General features: G+C 63.2%; 5 protein-coding genes across 5 annotated transcripts; 3 read left to right on the top strand and 2 right to left on the bottom strand.

The window, feature by feature from the left end:
• Positions 1-745: 745 nt before the first annotated feature.
• BESB_059070 (uncharacterized protein) lies at positions 746-3,292 on the bottom strand (the record flags this gene model as incomplete). Its single annotated transcript, XM_029364321.1, has 1 exon — positions 746-3,292. One exon carries the CDS (start codon positions 3,290-3,292, stop codon positions 746-748), a length of 2,547 nt encoding a protein of 848 aa, XP_029219029.1.
• Positions 3,293-5,239: 1,947 nt separating this feature from the next.
• Positions 5,240-6,100, top strand: BESB_059060 (uncharacterized protein; the record flags this gene model as incomplete). The annotated part of the gene is made up of 1 exon (XM_029364320.1): positions 5,240-6,100. The coding sequence occupies one exon, from the start codon at positions 5,240-5,242 to the stop codon at positions 6,098-6,100; it is 861 nt and encodes a 286-aa protein (XP_029219028.1).
• A 4,146-nt stretch (positions 6,101-10,246) lies between these two features.
• BESB_059050 (uncharacterized protein) lies at positions 10,247-16,153 on the top strand (the record flags this gene model as incomplete). Its single annotated transcript, XM_029364319.1, has 1 exon — positions 10,247-16,153. The coding sequence occupies one exon, from the start codon at positions 10,247-10,249 to the stop codon at positions 16,151-16,153; it is 5,907 nt and encodes a 1,968-aa protein (XP_029219027.1).
• A 2,347-nt stretch (positions 16,154-18,500) lies between these two features.
• Positions 18,501-19,338, bottom strand: BESB_059040 (uncharacterized protein; the record flags this gene model as incomplete). Its single annotated transcript, XM_029364318.1, has 2 exons — positions 18,501-18,621; positions 19,091-19,338. 2 exons carry the CDS (start codon positions 19,336-19,338, stop codon positions 18,501-18,503), a joined length of 369 nt encoding a protein of 122 aa, XP_029219026.1.
• A 1,077-nt stretch (positions 19,339-20,415) lies between these two features.
• On the top strand, positions 20,416-21,781 carry BESB_059030 (uncharacterized protein; the record flags this gene model as incomplete). Its single annotated transcript, XM_029364317.1, has 3 exons — positions 20,416-20,482; positions 21,188-21,272; positions 21,682-21,781. The coding sequence occupies 3 exons, from the start codon at positions 20,416-20,418 to the stop codon at positions 21,779-21,781; spliced, it is 252 nt and encodes an 83-aa protein (XP_029219025.1).
• Between the last annotated feature and the right edge of the window lie 2,666 nt (positions 21,782-24,447).

Here is a 24,447-nt window from a genome sequence, read left to right as displayed (position 1 = left end):
GACCGCGAGCAGTTTCGAGAGGCGACGGCGCGCAACTGCAGAGAGGCAGAACGGTTCCTCGTCTTTCCTCCAAACTTTGTGCGTTGACAGAAAAGCAGGTCTTTTCAAGCAGTACCGGTTTTTTCCCTGTTTACTCGCGCGAAACGCGCGCGTGTGCGCCTGGAGTGAGACACGCGCGTGTAGAGTTTTAACCTCAACGCACCTTGGTCGCGCGCGGAAAGCGCGCCACGAGGCAGGCGACAAGAGGTCAATAAGTAGAAGCGGAACGCGTATGGATGCAGACATTCACCTGTGGGAAGGCACTCTCTGTAGAACGCAGCACGCCTCAAACAGACAGAAAGGACTCGAGCTCGTTCGCCAACGGCGATACTCCCGCGGAGCAACGCAGAGACATATACGAGGCAGTAGAACGCAAGTAATCCAATCGCGCCTCTCCAAATCTATGTAGATAGATGTAGATATTTATTTGCTATACACATATATGCATGTATAAAGGAATGCATGTAGATGTTGGGAGCGCCAGGCGCACATCTTTGAATGCCGGTCTAGACTTTCAGCTCAGCTGCCCTCGCAGCAGCCCGCACTTTGATCTCTGAGAAGCAGACCGTGTCTCTTCGTTTTCCCCTCATCCGGCATGTCGCTGGCGGCTGTCGCTGCTTCTGTCGCTCGGCCTCTTCCTGCCCTTGTCCTGCGCGGCGCCTGTTGCCACATTCCCAGCACTGTTCGATTTCCTCCACGCGCGCTTCTACCTGGCGCCGCACGGCCCGCGGGGTCGCGCCGCGGGCTCCGCGTACGCGGCAGGCGAGGGCGCCTGGCAAACGAGCAGCACCAGCGGCGCGTCGCTCGCCAGGACGCGGTAGGGCGTCAGCGGCGGCACACTAAGCGCGGCAAGCGGCCCAAACGGGAAGTCGGTCTCCGCGTCGCCCTGCGTGACTTGCAAGACGCCGGACCCCTGCAGCGCAAACATGAAGACAGCCGTGGAGAGATGCATCCGCCACGGCGGCGACGCGGCGGCGGCCGGCGCCGCGATCACCTGCACCGAGGACGACAGCGCCGCGGCCGAAAAGAGCGGCACTGAAGAGAACAATGCAGACGCCGACGGCACAGCGGAGGGCGCGCCAAGAGGTGCCTGCTCGGCTGCCGCAGACCGGGGGGAGACGCACGGGAAGGAGAACGACGGCGGCAGCGTCTCGCGCTTTCGCCCGTCCAGCTCGGTCGGCGCGTCGGATGCCAGCCCACCCGCCGCCTCCAAGCAAGAGGGCGCTGCGCCGTCGCGCGCGATAGGCGCGCTGTGAGACCGCGGCAGGTTGGTGTGCGCTCTCTCCACTCCTGCCGGGGGCGGAAGCGACGCAGGCAGACTCGCCGCAACTCCGTCGTCTTCCTTCGCGTCCGCCAGTTTCGGCGAGCCCTCCGCTGCGGCTTCGCTGCAGAGAAGGCGCGCAGAGCTTGCGGCTCCCTCGTTATGTCGGCATTCAGGATCCACCCCGACGCGGCTCGGACCCCTTCTCGCGTCGCCCGCGTCCCCCTCCGCACCGGTCCCGCCTCGCCTGTTCCCACGGCTGTGGCCGGCGCTGCCTCCGGCAAGAGGGTCGGCTGCAGGCGAGAGGAGGCGTGGAGCCTGCCAGCGCGAGAGCGCGAGGCTGGGTGGCATCTTGGCGCTCCACTCAGCTGCGCTCAGGACGAACATCCACCGCAGCGGCTGCGCCGCCGCCGCGGACTCGCCTTCTGGCGCGGCGTCGGGCCCCTGCGGCTGCGCAGGCGGGAACGCACGGGCGTCCCTTCTCCGTCCCTCCTGCGCCGTAGCTACGCTGGGAAGAAAAGACCGGCTCCTCGTCGCGCCGCGCTGCACGTCTGCCGCGGGTTGCCAGCTGCCTGCGCGGAAGCCGACGCGCTTCGCAGAAGAGCCGCAGGCGGAGGCGGCCGGCGCCAGCGCCGAAGACATGAACGAACAGGCATCCGAACCACGGCGCGAGCTTCCCGGCGGCGCGACGCCGAAGGCCTCGGGGTCGACAGGGCCCGCGGAGATGCCTTCTTCTTGGCGCCTTCTCACTGAAGCAGACTCCGCACGTACGGCCCCCTCGGACGGAAAGCACGCGAAGACATTGTCTGCGCCGTCCCACCGCAGGGCGCCGCCGCGCCGCGCCGAGGGCCTTTCTTCGCTAGCCCCTTCCGCTGCAGGGTCGCGGCAGGTTTGCGCGTCGCGCTGCGTCTGCGCCGCGAGGACAACGCAGCGCTCTCCGCGTGCACCCGACGCGGCGGCGGGGAATGCGAACCGCGCCGAATGCCTCTCCGCCTCCTCCGCAGACCCCGCCCCCCGCTGCGCAGCTGGAGACGCGAAGAGATCGGTGTCCGTGGGAGGAAAAGCCGCGCCGTCGCTCTCGAGGCTGCCGGCGTGCGCGGCCGCTGGCGAACACCGCGCCGCGGCCGCGGTGGAGCCGGGAAAAAGAGGAACTTCGCCTTCCCGCAAGGCGCGGCGCCCTCCGCTCTGCGCGCCGGCGGCCGCCTCCGAGGTCCCGCCCGACGCTGGGGCCCGGGGTGTACGTACACTGTCGAGCCTGCTCGGGCTGAAGGGAGGCGCGTCGGTCGCCGACGTGGAGGCGAAGGAGACGGGGGGCGAGGGCGGCAAGAAGTCTGCTTCAGGAAAGGCCGGAGCAGACGGCGACGGAAACAGGTCCCGCGGAGACGCAGTCGCCCGCAGAGGCTCCTCGTCGCCAGCGGGAAAGACCGGCGCAGAGATCGCCAAACAGCGCGAAACCGAGTCATCCGAAGAGGAAGCCGACGCCGAGAGTGGAGGCGCGGAGGGGAATCCCCCGACCTTCTCTGTGGCAAGGTGCGTCGCGTCGTCGCCCAGGGACGGCCCGCGGTCCCGCTCAGCGCACGGGGCGCCTTCGCCCTGCCTCGCAGCCTTCTGCTGCGCCGCCAGCAGCTCGCCTGGCTCCAGCTGGCGCCTGCCGCTGCCAGAGCGAGACCCGTCGTTCTCGGCCTCGGCTCGACTGGCTGCGTCCTCGCCGTTTTCCGCGGCGAAAACATGTTCGTCTCCTCCACTGGGGCTGTCGTTGCGTCCTCCTTCTCGGGTTAAGGCTCCGCCCTCTCTCCCGGGGGGCGAGGGGGAGTGTCCGCCTCGAGCCTCCGCGCCTCTGACTCCGACCGGCGCGTCTGCAGTGCATTCCACCCCTCCTCTGGGGCGTTCTTCCCTCGATTTACGCTCGGCCCCTGCTCGCCGCGACTCATCCGAGGCACTCGCCTCAGAAGGGGCCCGAGCCAGCGCGGCGGGGGTGTGCGGATTCTCCATAGCGGCAGCCACGCGCGCGAGAGGCAAAGCGGAAGCCCGACCTCAGGGGACGCGCCAGATGGCAGCAGAGGGCGGAGGCGCGAGGAGAGACAGAAGGGGCGAAAACGTGCCACAAAGCGACGGAAGATCGCGGGGCCACAGTCGCGAGCAGGATCAAGGAGAGGAAGATGAGGACAAGCAGACAGCGGGATAAGAAAACGGAAGCGTGGTTTCAACGATGATCGGGCTTTACCGCGCACGCGAACGGCCCTGAAGAAGACAAGGCGAGCAGCCACAGAGCGGGGGCCGAGGCTAAGTCTTCCACCAGCGAACGTGAGGCAGAGTCGCGGAGACGTATGCGCCGAGGAAACGCCGAAGGCGGAGACGAGAGAGTAGAGGCCCTTCCATCCGCACGAAGGGAATCCAGGGCACTGCGTGCCGCTTAGAGAAAGTGGGAAGGACGGGGAGAGAGACTACGAGGGACGGTGCATCCGTCGCGGAAGAAGAGGAAGGGCGGAGGAGCCCCGCTCATGTCTTTTGAGAGGCGTGAAGCGCAGATGGCGAATGCCCTCTATCCCTCCTCGTTGGTAGCAGGACACGACACATAAGTCAGAGTTGCTTTCCTAGGGGTAGACCATGCAACATTACAGGTGTCCCTTTTAGAAGCCAGGGGCACGTGGGATGTACGCAATTGCACATCGAAGTGTTTTATGCTGTAACGAATTTAAAAACGAGGATATTGCCAACTTGACTCTGAAAAAAAAACGAAACTCAACGTGGATGAGCCTCTCCAGTGTATGTGGAGCCTGACGGTCGAGATATGCGAGGCGGCGGAGACGATAAGCGAGGAAGGCACGCGGGTTCAGCAGAAATTCGCGCTTTGAGGAGATACCCAGAAACGAGGCTTCTTTCTGTTTTCCAGCAAAGGCTTTTTAAGCTGTCTTTGCTCGCTTCTCCGCGGATCCGACGCGCTCGCAAGACGCCGAGGGACTCAGCTCAGAAGGCTGGAAACCGTTCGCTTGCTGACAAATCTTTTCTCTCGCAGCGTAAAGCTCGACAAGCGCAGACGGGAGAGAAGCGGCCATATCGACTTGACCAAAACGTGTGAAGGACTTGCACCCAAGAAGAGACAAACATGTTGCGAAGAGCAGAGAAGAGTGTGAGCGGCGAAAAAACTGGAAGCGGCATGAGAAAGGAAGGAACAGAGCGAAGCGTCGCGTACGGCAAACGCAAGCCCGGAATGTCTTCTCGTTGTCTCCCTGACAACATGTGACCCTCTATGCGGAAACAGCAAACAGCGGCTAGTGTCGGGGTCGCGGCAGAGTGTACGTACACCGTAGAAGGCTTGCGCGAGGAGAAAAAAGAAAAAACAGCGACTCGAAGCAGACGAACGAAATCTCCTGAAGCTGACCAAGTGTCCTGCTCTGTTTTCTTCCTCTCTGTCTCCACAACCCCCAGGAACGGCTCCGCCGGCCCTCGTCCTAGCGTCGTCGCACGCTGTAGCGCATGTGACCTCGTCCTCTTTCTTCTTTTTCCGTAGGCGTTCTGTAGCAGCTTCTTTGCTATTCGTTGTTTTTCTGGGTCCTGGTGAACGGCTTTCCTTGTTTCCTTCTGCAATTCCCCTGCGCATGCTGGCTGCGTCGCCTGTCTCCTGTTCATGACAGTTCAGGGGGGTCTGATCGCCGGCGAATGCTTCGAGCTCCAGATTACCCGAATACTTTTCGTTGTAGACTCCCCTGACTCCTCCTCTTCTTCTTTTTAATCCCCTCTCGGGGCGTTTTGTTCCCGCTGGCCTTTGCGATCGCGCCGCCGCGTGGGAGTCCTCCTCGTCCGCCGCGTTACGCCTCGCCGGTCTGGGCGGCAGTTCTTCGTGTCGCCGATGTCGTTTCGTCGGCTTTCCTCTTCTCTCGCTGTTGCCCGCCGTTTTTGTGTGTCTGAGTTGGCGAGGTGTGTATTTTCAAAAGTAGAATGGAGTTTCCTGCGTTTCGGTCCGAGGAATGGATGAAGAGCGCCTTCGCGCCCGTTCCAGAGGCCTCTCTCGCGGCGGCCTCGGAGCGGCCCGCGTTAGGCCCCGGCGCAGCCCCGCAGGTGAGTCCCCGCGAGCAGGCGAAGGCTCCCCTGGCTCCCTCTGAGAGAGCAGCGGAGGCGCAGGCCGCGTCGGCCTCTGCGTTTCCGCCGCTGTTCCCTCCGGAGTTCTGCTTTCGCGGCTTCGACCCGATGCCCGCCTACCTCGCGTCCTTCCCCACTGCGGGGCTCTATCTGCAGCGCGTGAGGCAGGTGCGCTGGAGCATCAAGCGCGCGCTCTTTCGGCAGAGTTTGTTCAAAATTCAGAACGTCGAGGTGCTCGAGATGAAGCGCTGCAAGCGCCCACGGCGCCTGCTCTCCAGCGAGATTCTATACGACGCAGAAGCCGCGCGACGGCAGGCCTCTCCCGCGTCATCTCCCAAGTCTTCTGAGCCCTCCGCTGACGCCGTCTCTGGGGACACTGCCCTCGCGGCGCCCTCCCCCTCCTCAGGCGACCGGCTTCCGCTTGAGTCCTCCGCCGCCCCTGCGGACACCTCCGCCTCGAGTCTGCAGGCGTCGTCTTTCGCCGCGAGGCTGGCGCGGTGGCGGAGAGAAACCCGCGAGCGCCGGAACGACGAGGAAGTTCTGCGGGAAGAGCTGTGGAAGGTTGACCGCTGCGGGTCGATTCGCGACTACCGCGTCGTCGTCTCCCGCGACCGCGAAACGAGGGACTTCTTCAGCGTCTCGGTGCACCCCGTCGCCTGGAGCGACAAAGTCCGCCAGAGGTACTTCAACTTCTTCGATCAGACCGCAGCACAGGAGTGAACGCCGCCGCCAGATCGCGACCTGAAGCGTGGCAAGGCGCCGCCGAATACTCTTCGAGGGGCTCCACGAGCGCGCAGAGCGAGGGGCGGCGTGTGTTCTTTGCATCGGATTTGGTGTAGGCGCCTTTTCACCGCCATTTCACGCCAGTCGTGGCGCCTGAGCGGTGACAGGAGAGGAGAGCGCGACGCCGTGCCTCGCCGCACTTCTTCTCTTTAGCGCATTTGAACCGTGGGCGACGGCGGCAGGGTTGATGTCACGAAATTTGTGTCTGCTTCAGACTTCGAGACCTTCCCGTGATGCCATATGTGCGCGGGCGGCGGCGCGCGTGCATCGATTTTGAAAGTTCGTTTCCCACTCCCCTCGCGCGGCCTTCACCCGCCGGATGTGAGTGCCACGCTCGCGATGGAGGCCCTGGCGCGCCTCGCGCACAGCAACTCGCTGTCTGTAGTCCTCTGAGTAGTTTCCTTCCGCACGCGTCACACGCACTCAGTTGCCACAAAAATCTAGACAAGTTTGCTGCCCTGCGCAAGTGAGCGACTGCGAGGGGCGGGCGTGTCGGTCGTCTGCGTGAGCGCCCAGGCGCTCAGCTGCGGTCGGAGTCGAGACTTGCCTCTGTGTCGGGCTTCTCTCTCTCTGCCTTCCGCGCCATCTCGAGCCTAATTTTGTCTCACTCGCACTCCCGCTAGCGACTCGCGCAGGCCGACAGAAGGCGTGTCATGTTTCATTCTTCTTTCTGAAACATCTGGCGGTCATGGTGGCTGCGTCGCCGCGACCTTCTGCGAGGCAGCAGCAGGTCCCTCTCGGAGTCCACTGCGCCTGGCCTGGCGAACCAACTCGTCGCACACGAAGCAGCGGAGCGGGGCTTCGAAGCCCCGACCCGAAAACTCACCGACTAGGTTTAGGATACCTGTTTCGCTGTGAACACAGTGTCTGCAAGTCACGCAAAAGGCGAGAAAGGAGACGTCAGCGGCTTGTAGGGCGTTCAGTGCGCCTCTCGGGTCGAACTCGGAATGAAAGCCAACTGGAGGAAAAAAGCAGATGGCGACAGGCGGCAGATTCATACAGCCGCTCAATCTGAAAAGAGAAGCAAAACGCCCGCTGAACGTAGTCGCTGAGGGAATGAAACACTCTCGGCAGACGCGGAAATCGAGGAAACCGGGTCGTTTCTGCGTGCCGCCTTTAGGCGAGTTTCAGGGTCGCGTTGGAGGAGGGGCAACACCAGAATCCATCTACCGGGAGTGAAGCTCGAGATACAAACAGCGCGTCTTCGCAAAGGAGAGGACAGGAACCCGATGAAGTCGGCTCTTCTAAACACGACGCTCCTCTGAGCCGCGCAGCCTGCAGAGCGTGGTCAAGCGCCGGTTACACTAGGCGCGCTCTCGATTTCGCCGCAGCGCCAGCGAAGCACAAAAACAGCCAAAATTGACAAACGTGCTGAAGACAGTTCGATTCGTCTTTCGCACCCGTCCGTATGCGTGGGTCGGAAGTCTACTCCGGGTACCAACGCGCTCCTCGTTTCGAGTTTCAGTTGCTGACTCCCTTCGGAGGCTGATTCACCATAATTTCTCGCCCAAATACTCAGATAGCAGCACGAAGCGGTGCATTGGAGAAGCCTTAGACGAGGCGGGTGCTGCCGTCTACCACATTTGCATAGAAGCACTCTCGAAGCATGTGCGGTCACGCTGCCAGTGCGCGCGGGTGAGAGGCGGCAAGCAGAGCCTCGGAATCTGCCAGCGGGCTACATATCGCGAGCGAGTGTAAATTGATGCACCGGGCGCTTTCTGGTCGCACGCAGAGACTCTGCAGGAATGTCGCAGAGTCGTGACGGGCGGAAACAGAGCTCTTTTTCCCTCTCCGTGGTTCCCGCGCATTTGTTTGGCCGCAGCAGCAGGGCGACGGAGTGGCGCGCCCAAGGATCAGGACAGGTGCGTGTAGTCACGACGATTTTCTGTTTCTTACAACGCTTCTTTCCTTCTTCGTCCTGCGTGATCCTCCCCTCCTCGCTCGGCGCCCAGACCGAGGCGGAAAACAGGATGCGGGCGCGCGCCTTCGTTTCTGTTTGTCCGCTGCTGTTCTGTCGGGTGTTTCGGGCTTCCCGTCACTTTTTCTGCCTTCTGTAATTATCAATCTCCCAGCAGTTCCCTCCTCCTCTTGCAGGAATGCCCCTCTGCCAGCTGGCAAACAACTCCGTGATGTCGCGATTCCTGGCTACGCCGTGTGCACCGAACAACCTCTGTTGGCGGCACCACCAAGGGAATCTTGCCCTTTTGTTGTTCAGGTTCACCAAAGGCCTATGTCTCGTTTCCTTCCAGTTTGACGCCACCCACTGCACTAAACCTTCGATGGGAAAGACGAACGCAAAAGAAAGAGCAGAAGATCAGCAGAGAAAAGGTGCGATGACGTTCAATCGCGTCCGTGTGTTTCCTGTGGTGTACATACACCTCAGTGAGTGACGCCTCTGTGTCTGAGTTTCGTGTCTGACCTCAGAGCAGACTTGGCAACAAAAAATCGCTCTCCTGTCTGTTTTTTCTGCCTTTGTTCGCTTCTCTTGCTGGCGTCGCGCCCGTATTTCTCGTGAGTTCTCTGTGGGAAGAGGAGGGAGTGAGAGAGCGACAGAGTGAGCGGCTCTACGCAGGTGAGGAGAGAATGTCCCGTTGCGGCTAGGCGGAGGAGGCGCACGAGAGGGCGAAGTAGGTGGGGGCCACTCTCCTTCTCTCCCGTCGAATCATTTCTCGTCCTTTCTGCGCCGATTTCGCATCTTTCGCGGCCGTCTGCCTCTCGAACTCCGCGTTTTCTTTTCTGGGTCGTCGGTTGAAGGCGCCGGTCGGCTCCTTTTCGCCCTCTCGTGCGCGCTCCGCCTGCTTCCCTTGTCGCGCCGCCCGCGTGAGAGAGGTCAGCGCCTCTCTCGCGGAGGTCACGTCAAGTCGCTTCGTTTCTTCGCGCGCCAATCCCTCCCTTCCCAAGAGGCTGCAACACTGGGTTCCGCGGAGTTTCGTCCTTAGCTGTCTTCTTCCGAGGCCGATGCGCGTGGGTTCTCTTCGTCCCCCTCTTTCTCTGTTTCTTCTCTCTTTTTTTCGGTCTCCTTGTTTTCCAGCCGAAAACCAGGAAGGACGAGGCCAGCTCGCTCACGCGCGGAGTCTCGGCTTCTTCCTCTGGTCCCCTGCCCGCCCCGTTGCGCAGAAAAAACGGAACCTGTTGAAGAGACGACGCACTGCGAAACTGAGAGAGGTGCTTGAGCAAAGCGGAACCGGCCGTCAGTCTCCTCGCATGTTTAGCTCTGTTCTTCTGAGCGCGCCCGCCAACCGCGGACTCGGACGTATCCCCGCCGCAGTGGGCGTTCGCGTTGAGGCGTGCAGCGCGGTGCGTTGTGTATCTTCTTCTTAACGGGCGACCTGATTTCCATCTTTCCATTCCAGCGCTCGGCGTCAGCCCAGTGAACCCCTCTCGGCTTTCCGCGCGCGAAACGAGGTCCGGTCGGTGCCTGGGCGCCGGTCTCTCTGCGCTGCTGCCTCCACCTCGTCGCTGCCTATCCTCAGCAGATCGCGAGAAGAAGAGACGCCTGTGTGTAAGGCTCGTCCATCTTTCTCCCCAGTTGGAGACGGTGCGTTGATCCGCGGAGGAATCGGCGCGTAGACTCCGAGCACCCTCCTCCTTCCTCCCTCCTCCTTCCCACGGGCGCCGCGGCTCTACTCTCTCTCTTCCTCTCTCTACCAGGGTTGCGGATGTGCGTTGTGCTCAGACTCGCTGTGCCCCCCTGCGTGCTGAGAGCGAGGGGACGAGGATCGCCTCCGCGGCTCCGTGGGCTGTTTGTGACCCAGAGCGGAAGTGCGGCGTCCCTCCCCCGTTCGGAGTCCACCACGCCGCCCGTTTCGCTCTGTCTCCCTGTGACGCGGCGACGATCGGAGCTGTCCCGCGTCGCGTGCATGTATATGTGCATCAACGTAGATGTAGATAGATGCTGTTATGCGCAACTGGATCTTCACGTAGCGAGAGAGAGCCGCAGGAAGGGACGTCCGCTGCCCGCTCTGCGTCTGGTGTTCGCTGAGCCTGACGCTCACGCTCTCGGCGAAGCGCTCCCCGTCGCGCTTCGCGGTTTCGGCTTTGTTTCATTCTCTGAATCCGCCTTCCCGGATCCCGTTGGCAAAGATGTTTGGCGAGCTCGCTGTGGGGGGACGCGGCCAACTGGAGCTGGAGGACACAGACAGGAGCCGCGCTTTCCTGAAGGGCACTCGGCGCGCCTCCGTGGGACCCCCGTCCTCTCCTGTCGCGGCCCCCCACGATGCGTGCGCGAGTAGCTCATCCCTGAGTTCGCCGTCGTCTTCTCCCTCGCTCAAACCCGCTTGCTTGGAGGAGGGGACTCTGGCGGCAGCTCCCGCAGGCCTCGAGCTTGGAGAAACGACGCCTGCTCCGTCCCCGCCGTCCGCCGAGGCCCCAGGCGTGGGCTCCGCGGGCCGCGCGCGGAGCTGCCGCAGCGGCGGGCGAACCTCTCGCGTAAAGAAGGGAGGGTCGCGCGGGTCAGGCGCTTCCGGTTTATCACCTGCGCCTTCGGCCGCGTTCGTCTCCCCCAACGGCCTCTCCGTGGACGATGGCGCGTCGCCAGAGACGCTTCCTCCTGAGGCGTTCCCACCCCGGTCGGTGTCCCCGTCCTCGGTCTCGCTCCCTGTTCCCCCCCCGCGCCCACCTAACGGCGCCGCTGCGACCGCGGGCGCAGGGCCCCACGGGGACGCCGCAGGTTCTCCTGGCTCGACGCCGCAGGCCAGCGCTCAGGGCGCGGCGGCAGGCCCGCTGGACGGGCCTGTGGAGGCGGCAGGCTTCGCGGCCTTCGCCGCCTTTGTCTCGCCGACGCAGCAGGAGCTGCGTTCCCCCGGAAGAAGTCTTCAAATCTCTGTGAAGGAACAGGATTCAACTCTTGGCGCGCAGGCGGCGGCGTCTGATTCACATCGTCCCTTCTCGTCTTCGCCCTCGGATATGCGAGCACCGCGGTGGAGCGAGGAGGCTTGCGGCGTCGCTGAGACTGGACCCGCCCCAGGGAACGCAGAAGGAAGCGAGGGAGCGCAGCCGGCGAATGCGACGGGGACGGGGCTGCAGGCCGCGGTGGGAAGCGAGGAGGTCTGTTCGCTCTTTTCGACATTCGGCACGCCGCCGCGCGCACGAGAGAGAGAGGAGGAAGGGATGCCGCCAGAGACCGTCTCGCAGCGAGCCGCTGCGGACGTCGCGCCTCAGCGGTTGGAGGCGCTGCCGGGCGACGCGAGGTCTCCGCTATCCTCTTTTCCGACCTTTTCTCTAGGGCAGCAGACGCCCCCGGCGAGGACGCGAGGCGCTCGGGAGCTCGCACTGTTGAAGCAGAAAGAGGAGACATCGCTCTCGCCAGTGGGCTCGGCGTCTTCCAGCAATCCAAAGAAACCCAGCGACGGCGTGCAGTGGCGGGACTCGGCGCTCATCTCAGACCGCCACCTGATCGCGGCCACGCCGTCTCCAGCAGGCTCCATGCGCTCGCTCGCGTCTTCTCCGCTCTCGCCGCCCTTGGCTGCAGCAGACGTCAGGGATGAGAAGCGCGACACTCCGCTCCTTGCTTGCTCGCCGGCGTCCCCTTTGGCGGCGCATCCCGCGCAGGGGGCCGCGCGGAAGCCTGCAGGTATCGCCTCCACTTCGGAGGCGCCTGCCGGCTTGTCTCAAGCCCCGTCGGCGGCCGCGGTCGCGGCGACGGTTCCCGCTTCGCCGATCAAGCGAGAGGAGCCCGCTGCGCAGCAGCCGGCTGTTGCGGGGCTGCGGCGATCTCTGCGCAACCGACAGCCCACGCGGCCCGAAGCCGCGCCGGCACCTCCACCCGCAGGGCCCTCCGGCAGCAGCGTCAGCAGCCGCAGTACGAGCCCGCCGCGCGGCGGCGCTTCTCCGCCAGGCGTCGCGGCTGCCCCCGCGGCTGCAAAGGGCGCAGGGCCCGCGCCGCCTGCTGGATCCCCGAAGCAGCACGCCAAGGTCGCGGGCGGGGCGGCGGGCCCGGCCTCCGGAAGCGTCTCGCCGTTCGGGCTCGGCACAGCGAAGACCGGGGCAAATGCGAGTGCGCCTGCGCCCGCGCCGCCGCCAGCCTCGAGTCTCGTCGCGGGCGCCGCGGCCGGCGGCGCGTCGGGAGGTAAGAAGAAGGCCGGTCAGCCGCAGAACGCGGCGGCGAAGGGGAAGGCGGCGGGGGCGCCGCTGGTCATTTCTGAGTACTGGTCAGGGCTCACTTTCGACGAGATGGAGCGCGGCGAGGTCGCGTGGACGCACGCAGCTGCGGGGCTGCCGCTGCCCTCTTGCTCGCCTTTGAGGAGTGCTCCGGGGACGCTCCTCTCGAGCGGCGGAGGCGGCTCCGCGGCGGCTGGGCTCCGCGCAGGCGAGGACGACCGTGGATGCTCCGCTGGGACGCTGGACACGGGAGGCGGGAAGGAGAAGGCGGCGGGGACCGGCGCGGGGGTGCGAGCCGGCCAGGCGTGCGGACCCAGCCGACACGGAGCGGCGGCCTGGCTGGGTTCCAACTCCGACCCCGTCGCCGCCGTCTGCTGGGGCGGCGCTGGCGTGGACTCGCACGTGCTACCGCAGCAGGCGAGCGACCGCGAAGGGCGATCCGCCGGCGGCAGTAAAGGCAAGTCTGCGCAGCAGCCCCTCGCAGGCAGTGGCGCGGCGGGGGCTGCGGGTCGCGGAGACACTCTCGCATCCGCCCCAGGGTCGCAGACGAAGAAGCAAAAGGGAAGTCGCGCGGAGGGGCTGGAGCCCGCCCTCGCGAGGAGCAAGAGCAAAGGCTCTGGGTGTCTCCCCGGGGGCGCAGGGGGGGCGTGTGGTGGCGGAACCCATAGCCTCATGCCTGGAGCTCGAGGGGCGTGGGAGGACGGCGAGCGCGGCGCAGGCGGCGGGAGGCGCGACCGCGACGAGGGCGACAGCACCCGCTTCGATGTCTCATGGTTTCTTTGTGACGAGAGTCCGCGGCTGCCGGCCTTCCCCGAGGGAAGGCGAAAGCGACGCGAAAGAACGTGGGAGAGTCTCTGGCTGCGGCCCTGTTCGCCCGTCCGCGAGCTTAGCCCGGCGTCGTCCCCGAGCAACGACGGGCTCGGAGACAGAAGATACATCCCCCCTCGGCCGGCGGCGCGGCGCGAAGATGCGTCCTCGGCGAAGCGCCGCAGGGCGGGCGGCGAGGGTGGGTCGTGGGGGGACGTGGCGACGGATCGGCTGACCGAGGAAGACTCGGACGCAGAAGAGGACAGTCTCTCAGACGACGACCTGGAGGGGTTCCTGTCTGACGCGGACGCGGCGTCCTTCGCGTACAACGCGCGCCGCTGCGCCGATCGGAGCCTCACGCAGGTCCCGCGGTGCTGCTACTGTTTGCTGCCCCGGCGGCTGCCGCCGCGGCGCGGGAGGTCCTCGGACTTCGGAGGGGACGCCGCGGGCGCGAAGGGGCCCTTCCTCCTCCGGCTCTATTGTTCATGCACCACGCGGCCCTTCGGGGAGAATGTGCTGCAGGGGGCAGCGGGCCGGCCGGGGCTGCTGCTCCCCTCCGCCCGCGCCGCGGCGTCGCCGCTGTGCTACACCGTGCGCAAAGTCGCGCTCGACGGGGCTGCGCTCGAGGCGGCTGAGGAGGAGGAGGAGGGCGACGACGCGGACGCGTCTGCATGCGGGACGAGTGCGTCGTGCCTCGCGACGAGCCCCCCCAGCTCCAGTCGATCGCTCGCCAAGGCTAAAGCGCTGGCGCCCGGCGCCGGAGACTCCCTCGCTCCGTCCCCTGCGACCACGCAGGCGGGCTTCGCCTCCTCCTCCTCTTCGGAGGGGGAGAGCGGAGGCGGCAGTTTGGCCTCTTCACGCTTCTCGGCGTCTCTCTGCTCGGCCACTGGAGCCGCAAGGGGGGACGGCGAGCGACCACAGGCCGCGGGCCGCGCCGCGGAAGTGACCTACCGGTGGCGGGACCCCTGCACGCTGCAGACTTTCTCGTCGTCGCTGAGCCGACTCCAGGGGAGTCTGACAGCGACGGCCGCTGTCGCCGCGGCCGCCGCGCGCGCCGATCGGCCCGTCGCCTTCCTCCCGCGGCTGTACTGGGACGGGGAGGCCGCCTGCTACGTTGCTTCCTGTTTGCAGTGGGGCGAAGAGGAGGACGAGGCGGAGCGAGGCGCCGCCGCCCGCGCCGACGCGGCGGCGGAGGACGCGGGGCCGCTGGGCGAGCGGAGGGACGCCGAGACCGGCAAGCGGAGCAGACCCGAGAAGCCCGGCGCCGAGGAGAAGGAGGCGGCGCTCCCCGCGCCGCGCCGAAGACGCTGTCTGAAGCTGCTGCAGAAGAAATTTAGTGTGGCCTTTCTGGGCGACGCGAAGGCGCACTTCTACGCCGCCGAGTGGTTGCGCTGGCAGCACAGGCGGCAGCGTGATATCATGGAGGAAGAGCGAAATCGCGAAGAAAGAGATCGGCAGGCCCTCGCGCTGTCGCCCCTTCTCTCGGGGCTCGGGGGGCGCAAAGGCAGCGGGCAGGGCGGCGGGTCCGCAGGGGGCGGGGGCGGCGGCGCCAAGAAGACTTCCTGCCTCGCCACGGCGCAGATGGCGCTCGCCTCCGGCCGCGCTCTCACGCCGGAGGAGGAAGAAGAAGTACGCAGACAGCTCGAGAACAAGGAGCGACAGAAGAAGCAAAAGCTGCTTCGGCAGCAGTGGCGGCGCCAGCAGGCGCGCGAAGCCAAGCTCCAGCTCCAGAGACAGAAGGAGGAAGCTGCCGCGAGCGCCGCCGCAGCCGCCGCAGCCGCCGCAGCCGGAGGGGGCGCGGCGAGCGCGCCGCAGTCTCCGCAGAAGCATGGGGCCTTCCCCCAGCCGAGCCGCGCCGAGAAGAGCGGCCAGCCAGTCGCGGCCGCGTTCGGGTCCTCGCCTGCGAAACCCGCAGCTGGAGGAGAGGCGGTCGGAGGCTCAGGGGCTGGCGAGGGCGTGGGGACTCGCCGGAGCGCGGCGGCTGCGGCGGCCCCCCCCGCGGCGTGGGGCTCTGAGAAGGGCCCGAGCGCGGCGAAGAAAGGGGACGTCGTCGGAAGGGACAGCGCGGCGGCCGGAACGAGTGCAGCAGGGGGCGATGCTCCACCTTGCAAGGCCGCGATGCAGAGGCGAGCCGCCGCAGGCGGAGGCGTCCCTCGGAGCGGCGGCGTGCTGCCGGTTCTGCGTTCTGCCTCGCCTTCGTCTGCGCCCGCCCCGCAGCAGCTCTCGCCTTCTGTGGGGACCCCCGCGGCGACGGCGCGACCCGCCAGAACTGTCTCGGGCGCGCGGACGGCCGCCGCTCCGAAGAGGGGCGTCGCTGCCGGTATGCAGCCGTTTGCGCCGGAGGGGCTTCCGCAGCCAGCAGCAGCGGAGGCAGAGGCGGACAATTCTTTGGCGACGCGGGCGATGCCCGTCGAAGCAGAGCTGTCTCCCTCCCCGCGTGATGGAAACCGCGAGGCAAGGCAAGAGGGAGAGGAGGAGGCGGCGTGTCTGGGCTCCACGTCGCCGCAGGGGGTAGTCGAGCACCCGGCGGCGGCGGTCTCAGAAATGAAAGCCGCTGCCTATGAGGAGGGTGAGGCGGAAGCTGCGCGTTCGCCTGGCGGGGGAGGCAACTACGCTTTCGCTCCGTCGACGCCGCCCCCTGTGTCTGTCTCCGGGCTGCCGCCCAGCGAGGCCGTGCCAGAGAGCAAAGAGGGAGGGGGCGTCTTGGCGACGGTCTCGCCAGTCACCGGCGCCGAGAGCCAGGGGTCGCTGCTTCTCCCCCTCGACTCAGCCGCAGGCAGCGCTCGGCGCCTGCGAAGCGCGCGCCTCGCTGCAGCTGCCGCCAGCGGCGGAGTCGTGCCGCCGGGCGCCGCGCCTTGTGCCGCGACCGCGGCGGTCGCGGTCGCCGCGAGCCCGAAGCCCAGAGCCGCGGCGGCCCCCGCGGCTCCGACTGCGCGGCCCACTGGTGGGGCCAAGGCTGCAGGCGCGGAGACCGGAGGCGGGGCACGGGGAGCTGCGAGCGCTGCGGGGACGCCTGAGAGAGGCAAGCGGGCCAGCGCGCCAGAGAGAAAGCCTGGAAAGGGCGAGGACAGAGCCGCGGCGTGAGTGTCTGGGCGCTAGCCGCCGGGTGTGCACGCGGGGACTGTTGTAGCTCTAAAGCGCTTGCCTTCCGGGGCGCTTTGCTTTCGCGTGCGGCTTGTGTCTGAGGGATTTGTGCGTGTAGCCGGCTTCGCAAAGGCCCCGAAAAAGTGCGCATGCGCACTTTTCCGTCAAGAGAGAGAGAGAGAGACTCGAGAGGGGCGCGTTTTATCCGCGTTTCCCTTTTGTTCAAGCCGCCAGGGGAGCCCTGTGTACCGTTTTGTGTCTGCGGTGTCGATGCATGCGATGCCCGTTTGGTTTTTGAGCTTCGTCGTCTTCTGCCTGCTGCCCCTGGCGCGACACGCCCTGCCTATCGGTCTGTGGATTTTGCGATGTCTCAATGAAGCTTGCTCTCTAGGAAGGGTGCGCCTTCCCGCGCACCGCCTGTCTCCGTGTCTGCCCGCCCGTCCACTGTTTAGTCGTGGATTTGCGAAAGCGAGTGGTTCTTAACGTTTCACTGCGACCGTCCCAGTGGGACTGCGCCGTCGAATCTAGAATAATTTCTGTGCTGTGTTTCTAGCTCCGTTTCAAGGCCGCGCAGTCGGTGCGATTCACAGCTCGCGAGACGCTGGCGGCGGTGTACGTACACCACGTGCGGCGCCCAGTTCACCAGAGGAAATTTCTTCCGCGCAGAAGCATGCTTTTCTCTTTGCGCGCACGCCAACGGCAACGGTCTCCCTAGATTCGGAGCGCACTCTTTTCACACACGGGGCCGCCTCGCACGCAGTGCCAGGCTCCAGCTCTGCAGAGGATGGGCGATACCCTCGATCGCGGACGTAGCTTTCTGCGCCCGCCCTCTGTCTGGAAAACCCGAGGAAGTCGCTGCAAATGGGCTAGGCTCTTGCGCCATTCCCGCCTCGGTGAAGTACTTTCAAGCGACTAAGTTGTACTACACACAGAAGGGATCCACATATTTGCTTCTCCTCTGTGGATGCGTTGGCGGTAGTTGGCGGAGAGGAAACAAACGCTCCGCTCGGGATAGCCAAAGAGTAGACAGCAGCTCGCGTTCGCCTCAGGTTTCGTTTCCCTACGGCGATCTACTATCGCATGTCTTCATGCTTATTTCAGCGCATGCGGAGTCTGTGAGTGCGTAGGGTTTTCTCCGCTCTCGAGGGGTCGGTTCTCTACGCTCCCTCTGCGTCTCCCCTCGCTTTGGCTGGCTGCCTTCTCGCAGCTTTTCCCTTGTAGACGATTCTGTAGCGGCTCTGTCGCTCACGCGCACTCAGCCTCCAAAGCGTGCAGCTGCATGCGCTCCTGGCCCTGAGACGCTCGGCGACTGGAGTTCTCAGCAACGGCGTTAAGCGCTCCTTTGCTGTCTCATCTACGAACCTTCTACCGCAGCACACGCCGCCCGCCGCTGACTCCGCGTCTCCCCGGTACCGCTTCGTCAACGGGTGCGACAGCTCATCGTGGCATAAAGTTTCCGCTTCACTATGTGTGCGTTTAAGCATGAAATCGCGCGACCAGAGAGAAAGGCGGGCAGCTAGGCAGTCCGTCATGCGTCTTTTTCTCGCCTTCGTTACGAGGAAGCCAACCTCCGGGCAGGAAAAAGCGAGCGAGCCTAGCGCAACGCCAACGATTGAGGGTCGTGGGTTGGGGTTCAGTGGGGTCGCCCACGCGGATTATGCGGTGACTCGTGCGGCCTCCTCGATCCCCGCGGACAGACAGAAAGATTGATCATCGATGGCGTTTGGGATTTCAGGACTCCAGCTTCAGTGATGAACACAGCGACTAGCGAGTAGAAACAAACAACGCCCCGCCGCTCTGCCCGAAGGCAGCCGTCGAAGCTCTTAGCACGCCCCTACGCGAGGCAAGAGGCGCTGAATCTGTCTCTACGATATGAGACAGTTCATGTTGATCATAGGGGGGCGAGCTTCTCCGGCGCTCGCAGGTCTGCTTTGGACGACGCCCGCGGCGGAGAACGACCTTCAGGCATCCGAAGCCGCGCCGGCCGCGCTCGTCAGCCACCCACGCAGGGGACAGCCTGCTGGCGAGTCCTGCGTCTGGAAAATTCGAGACGACGCGGGAGGAGCTCGCGCGCAGGGGCCGCCGCCCCCTCATCGAGCGCTTAATACCTGCGCAGGCACACGCGCGTGCACAGACGCCAGCAACCCCTTCCAGCTCATCTCGACCTTCTCATACACGCATGCATATCCAAGCCCGAGTCAAATAACTGCATCTGGAGTGCTACATACCTCGAGACACATGAGTTACGAGAGACGCAAGAACGCGTAAGAAGCTGCTCACGTCCGCGAGTGGAGGCGAGCCGGGCGCCAGGCGCCGGCGTCGGCGGCGTGCCCCCAAGGAAGAAGACCTACCAGTAGTGGTCGCGGATGTCTTCCTCGACGTCGTGGTGCATTTTCTTCAACAAGCCGAAGGTTATGAGGCCGGGCCAGATCCAGGGCAGCGCGTAGCCGCTGCACTTAGCCCAGCATCTGAAAAAAACAGACAAGAAGCACTTCAATCCGCATGCAGGCAACCCCCGATATGCGAAGGGCACTCGTCACTCCCCCCGCTCCGCCGCTCGCGACCCTCTTTCTCTGTGTCTATCCGCCCTTCTTGCTCTACGCAAATCCCTTCGCGGCCTCTCATCTCGCCTCCGCGCCACCACTCACGTTCTCCTCCTTCTTCTCCCCTGTCTCCTGCGCGATCTTTCATCCAGTAAAACCCCGCTATACCTCTTGACCAGCCTCCCTGCGTCTTGCCTGCCACTGTCCTCCCAGCCTCCCTGCGTCTCGCCTGCCACTGTCCTCCCAGCCTCCCTGCCTCTCGCCTGCCACTGTCCTCCCAGCCGCTTCTGCTGTTTTCCCTGGAGACTCTTTCCTTTTTTTTTCGGTCCTCTGTCTCTCTCTGCGCCACGGCTCTCGCTGCATGCGGGCCTGGGAACTCCTGAGTGAAGCCTACCTTGCAGCGAAAGTGTGCCAGAAGGGGTATATGAACTTGAGCTGGTAGGGTGAGATCGTCTGCTGAATGTAGCCGCCGTGGGCAGTCAGGCGGTCCCTCCAGACCATCTCGAATTCGGGGGCGACCGGGTAGGAGCCGAGCATTTTGCGCTCGAACTTGGGAGCGCCCAGACGCGGAGCAGACAGGGACAGCAGGCCGGCGCGGGCGCGCGCGCCGAGGTGCTGGACGAAAATGCGAGAAGACGCCATTTTCTTGGAAAAAAATCCACGAAACCAAGCGAAAAAGCCCCTCTGAGCCACTCCAGGTAGGCCTCCCAGTGTACATACACCGCCCGTAACGGGGGAAGAACGCCGTCGGCGCAGAAAATGAGGAAAGCGAGCAGGGGACGTGATACACGTGCCCGAAGGAGCCAGGCACTTCTTTTTGCCGCAGGGCTTTCGGAGACAGACGTGAAAAAGGGACGATAAAAAGATATGCGCAAACTGCCCGCCCGCAGAAAACCAATCGGTCTCCCTTCCACCGAGACTTCGCGGCCGCGAAAAGTCTCTCAAGAGCCGCGCGCAGGGATACATCGCGCGGACGCTACAACGTCTCTCGCCCCCCTTGCACCAGAAAGGCGTTGCTCCGCAAAACATTTGCATATCAAAGCAGAAAATGCCGATTCTATGAGGCGATAGAAGCTCAGTTTTGAGAAGACAATCACACAGGCGGCCTCTAGCGAACACGCAGTCTCTGTTGACGCCGCTGACGCTTTGAGCGGCGTTTCACCCGTTTTTTGAGCGGATTCGAAAAAATCCGTGTGTGCATGCGCGGACGTGTTTCCGAGCTTCAGGTTGAAAATCGTGAAACAACACAAGGGCAGTTCGCGGCAACGAAGCCTTAAACTGAATTCCCCTGTAGAGACACTGTCGCACAGAGGCTGCTATCCACTTTCGTTCGAAACACGATAAGACGATCAGAGGCCTTCAAAAGGCGCAACGACCAGCATCGGTGCTGTGCGCCATTCTGGGTGTATAGTTGCTTTTTAAAACAGTCCTTGGACAGCGTTCTGCCTCCAGAAACCCGCTGTCTCTTCAGACGGGCGCTTTTCTTTTTTTCGCTTCCGTCAGAGTCGCCGTCTCGTAGGTGTTCCAGTCCAGCGCAGAAGTGTGCTTCTCTCGCCCCATCGTCTCCCTCTCCTGAGGACAACAACCTCGCTCGGGGCTTCGGTTGTGCGCAGTCTTTGTTTTCATCCAGTAAAGCCGCGCCGTTTTGCTGCCTGTCCGCGCAGCTTCCCGAAACCCTCCCCTCGCCCTACTCTCTGTCGCTCGTTTTTTCTGCTCAACATGGCGCCTTCGACCGACGGGGCCGTGTCCAACGTTCAGCCCTGGAGGAACGCCACCAGAGGATTTGGTACGTAGAGTCCACGGAGGTTTTTTTTCATCCATCTGTCAGTGCTCTTCCTGCGAGTCGGTTTGTCCCTCGCACATCCGCCGTTGTCGGTTTTCCGTCTGCGAGACGTGCCAGGGCCTGTCCTCTGTTCGTCTGTCGTTCGCGCGCCTTCTTCGCCTTCGAGGTGACTTGCGCGTGGATGCTGCAGTCCGTTTCATCCTGGCACCTCTTGCGTCGCTCCCTCTTGTCGTGCTTCCTCTTCTACTGTCCGTGTATTGCTTCCACTGTTGCGTCTTTCGCTCGCTCGTTTCCTCATTATTCTTCTCTTTCCTGCCTCTCCTCTTCACGCTTTTAATTTTCCATCCCTTGGCAGACCCTCTCTGCGCCGCTTTCTGCTGTGCTTTCCTTCCGCCTTCTCGCTGTCTCGTCGAGGCTCGACAGCAGCGTGGAGTGCAGTGAAGCACTCCAGTCGCGTCGATGTGCACTCACCGGCAGATGCTTTTCGCGGTTTAGCTTTGTGTGCATCACCCGCGCGACCGTGGCGGGGAGGGCACGGTGCCTTTGCGGTGCTACAACAGCTCTGCATGTTTAGGGGCGGTCGTTTTCGTCGGAGAGATGCACACGCGCTCAGTCGAGGCGTAGCTGAGAGCACAGCGCAGTCCTCCTGCTCGAGAAAGTGGCGCATTTCTGATACGCTAGCGTGTGTGGATGGAATGCTGCGTGCAGGCTCCAGGTTCGCCGCGACGGCCTCGTGGCTTACGCTCTCGACGGTGACTGTTGCCTTCTTGATTACGCCGCGCAAGAAGGAGTGGTGAGGCAGAGAGCCAAGCTTCCTCGTGATAAGGGCCTTGGGGCGTTTAGGGTTGAGGCCGCAGGACCAAACTCTGGACTTCACAAGAAGGATTTTTTTCACCGCCCAGAGGCAGGGGCTCGCCACACGGATCGAACCAGGAGTCGTCTCCGCGTACGTGCAGTGACGGGATAGACGGCCTGGTCTTCGAGAAAATAGGCGGTTCGTTACAGGATTTTAGCTTGAGGCCGTCGTGCGCAGCGGGCATGCGTGGAGAGTGTCGTGTGTCTTGCGTCTCCATCGTCGCCTTTGCTCGAGCGAGACGCGCTGTAGGGGGCTCCGCGTCACGAGAGACTAACGATCCTCGCGCTTCTGGCTTGCGCACGTGAGACGGATCCTTGTTTGATTTTTCGCCTGTGTGTCGTCTCAGGGTGGACATCTGCCTGGACTACTGCTACTCGAAGCGCGCGCTTAGCGCGCGCACGATCTACGACGGCCTCTTCGCGTTCTTGAAAAAGATGCCCAAATAAAAAGACAAAGACGCCGACTCTCTATACCGCTCCCCGATTCGCGCGTCATGCAGACATGCCCCATTGCTTGGCTCAAGCGCCGTGTTCAGCGCGCACAGGCACAGCCCATCACATATATACATATATACATATATATATATATATATATGTTTGGCTTGGGGCACGTATATGTATGTATACATGTATCCACGTAGGCGTGTGTGGCAGTGTGTGTGTCTGCGCACTCAGGCGGAGCGTGTGTGGGTGAGTGGAACTGAGCCACTTTTCGCATGCGTGCGTACAAGTCATTTTCCTTTCCTGAGCCTCCAGCGGCGCAGAGGCCGTCACTGCGGGTGGGGACCAAGCGCCAGCTGCTCGTTCCGCACGGCAGCCAAATTTATCGCTTTCCTGTTCTTCGCCTTGTGTACGGCGCAGCATGCAGTTTTTTTCGCGGCAAAAACAACTCGCCTCTACGCGCCGAGAGGCTGGTACGCACTGCGCCTCCCACGCTCGCTGGTGACCAGTCTCAGCGTAAAGACTGTTTCTGCGTCGCCAGACTCCGAGCCCGAGGGCCGCTTTCGAGGCAATTTCGACGGCAGCTCCGCATACAACGCTTCTGAGACAACGAAAATCATGGAATTTGAGCGCAGAGCGTCCCTCAAAAGGCATCTCGAGACGCACATGACGCATGAACAGAGGACAGAATACGCAGTACGCGTGCGAGGGCGAGCAGTTGCTCAGCCGCGCGCGGGAGAGGCGCTGGCGAGGCCGCAGTCGAGTAGAAGGAGCCACGTACAGTCTACAGGAAGCAGAGGGTGCTCTAGGCCACACTTCTCGCCGTTCGCATGATCTCAGAGTACCAGACGCCATGTGATCTATGTAGTATAACGGGAGATTAGACACCTCCCAGGATCGCCCTCGAAACTGAAGACGAGACCAAGCTGTAAAGGCGGCTAGTCTATCATGAGAGGCGCTTTTTCACCGAACCCTTTTTCTCTTGCGGGTCATTAGGAGCAATCCCGCGCCTCAAACAACAGCCCCCGCCTAGTCGGCCACTTGCGATTTGGGTGCGCGCAAGTATTAGACGCTCGTTGCTAGTCTCCATGGCGTCTCTCACGTCCGCCCAACCTGAGAGGTGCGCGGAGAAAAGGCGCCGAATTTTTGTATCCCATCGTGTGGAGGCAGGCATTCACTGCTTCTGACGGCACATGCGCCTCATGGCTGCAAAAGCTCTCGATGTCCCCTTGTTCCAACTCCCTCCAGATGTGCTCACCCTTGAAGAAAACGTCAAAAGTGAAATTCCTATGCGGGGCCTCGAGTATGCGAGGGTGGACGTGCTGCGTGTGCGACCGAGCGGTGCCCAGGTTGGTGGATTGCGAGGTGGCATGCGGCTCGCTTGGACGGGGCAAAAAGGCGTCAACTCGGACTGTGCCGTTTTTCAGAATGGATGGCGCTGCCTCAGCATTAGCGGCGCCGGGGGCGCAGCGGAAGCCGTAGAGATGTGGTAATGGGCACTGCCTCACACATCCCGCCAGGGTTTCACCCACCGAGTCTTTGCCAGTCGGGGTAGCCTCCGCGCGGGACGAATGACCCGCCATCAAGCGGGTGGAGAGTGCCAGGGCATCATACTCGCAGGCCGCGGGGTTCCCATGGCAGAAACGAGGGGGGGGGGGGGTTGGGGGGAAGCACGAGGACTGCAAATGAGAATGGCATCGCGCGAGAGTGAAGCCCATGTAACGGATCTTTCTGGATCTAGTTAGCCAAAAACACTCCGAAAAACAGAAAGCGGCCCGACGCGCTCAACAGTGGACGCAGAAATTCCTCGTATATGCGCATCCCGCGCGCATGCAGACCTCGAGAAAACCGCCGCACGCTCTGGGGGGCGAAGAAGACAGCGTGTGCAAACTCCCCCCGCGACGCGTGTGGTTTTTCTCCCTCTGTCCGCCGGGCGGCTCTTTGCGTTCCCGAGTGGTTATGCGTCCAATTCTGGCTTCCAAATCTTTTTTTGCTGCATCTACATCGGGCTGACTTCACGAGTCTCACGCTGCTTTCTGCGGTGTACATCTACCTGCGCGCCGCTGCAGTGTACGTACACGACAACTTCTCGTACGCAGTCTGTTCACCCGTTGACGCTTCGTCGGCGAGTTTCTCGTTTCGCTCCTTTCTTTACAGTCACTACGGACGCATCTCCTGTCTTTGCGATCGCGTTGAACCGCTGAAAACGGCGAGCTGGTCAACAGTTTCGATGGACGGTTCGGTTTCGCTGCGTGCTGTCTCAGAACAACCTTTTCGCCTAGGTGGTCCTCGAAAGAGAGCATTTCATTCACGATTCAATTTCGTGACGTCATTCAGTTTCACTTGTGTCCATAGTCCCATTACTTCGATATCCTGTCACTCCCCTTCGGTGTGGCGTCATGCATCTGCTAGGGATTCACCTCGGTCTCAGATACTGGGCTTCTAGCTGGGCAGCACAAAAGAGTGCGCCTGCACTTTGGCGCACGGGTTCCTGCACATCCGAAAAGAAACAAGACACTTCATTTCATCAGTTGGCCTCACAATGTGACGGAAGCGGGGGGGACATGGAGTTCCCTATCATATGACTTTTCCGGCCTCGTCGTTCTTCACGCTTTCCTCCTCCGTCCTCTCTCGCCTCCCTCGTCTCTCTCGCTTCTTCTCGGGGCCCAGCT

Source organism: Besnoitia besnoiti, chromosome V (genome assembly GCF_002563875.1).
Source record: "Besnoitia besnoiti strain Bb-Ger1 chromosome V, whole genome shotgun sequence".
NCBI lineage: Eukaryota > Apicomplexa > Conoidasida > Eucoccidiorida > Sarcocystidae > Besnoitia > Besnoitia besnoiti.
The sequence above is the reverse complement of the archived record's forward strand: the minus strand, read 5'-3'. Positions and strand labels throughout refer to the sequence as shown.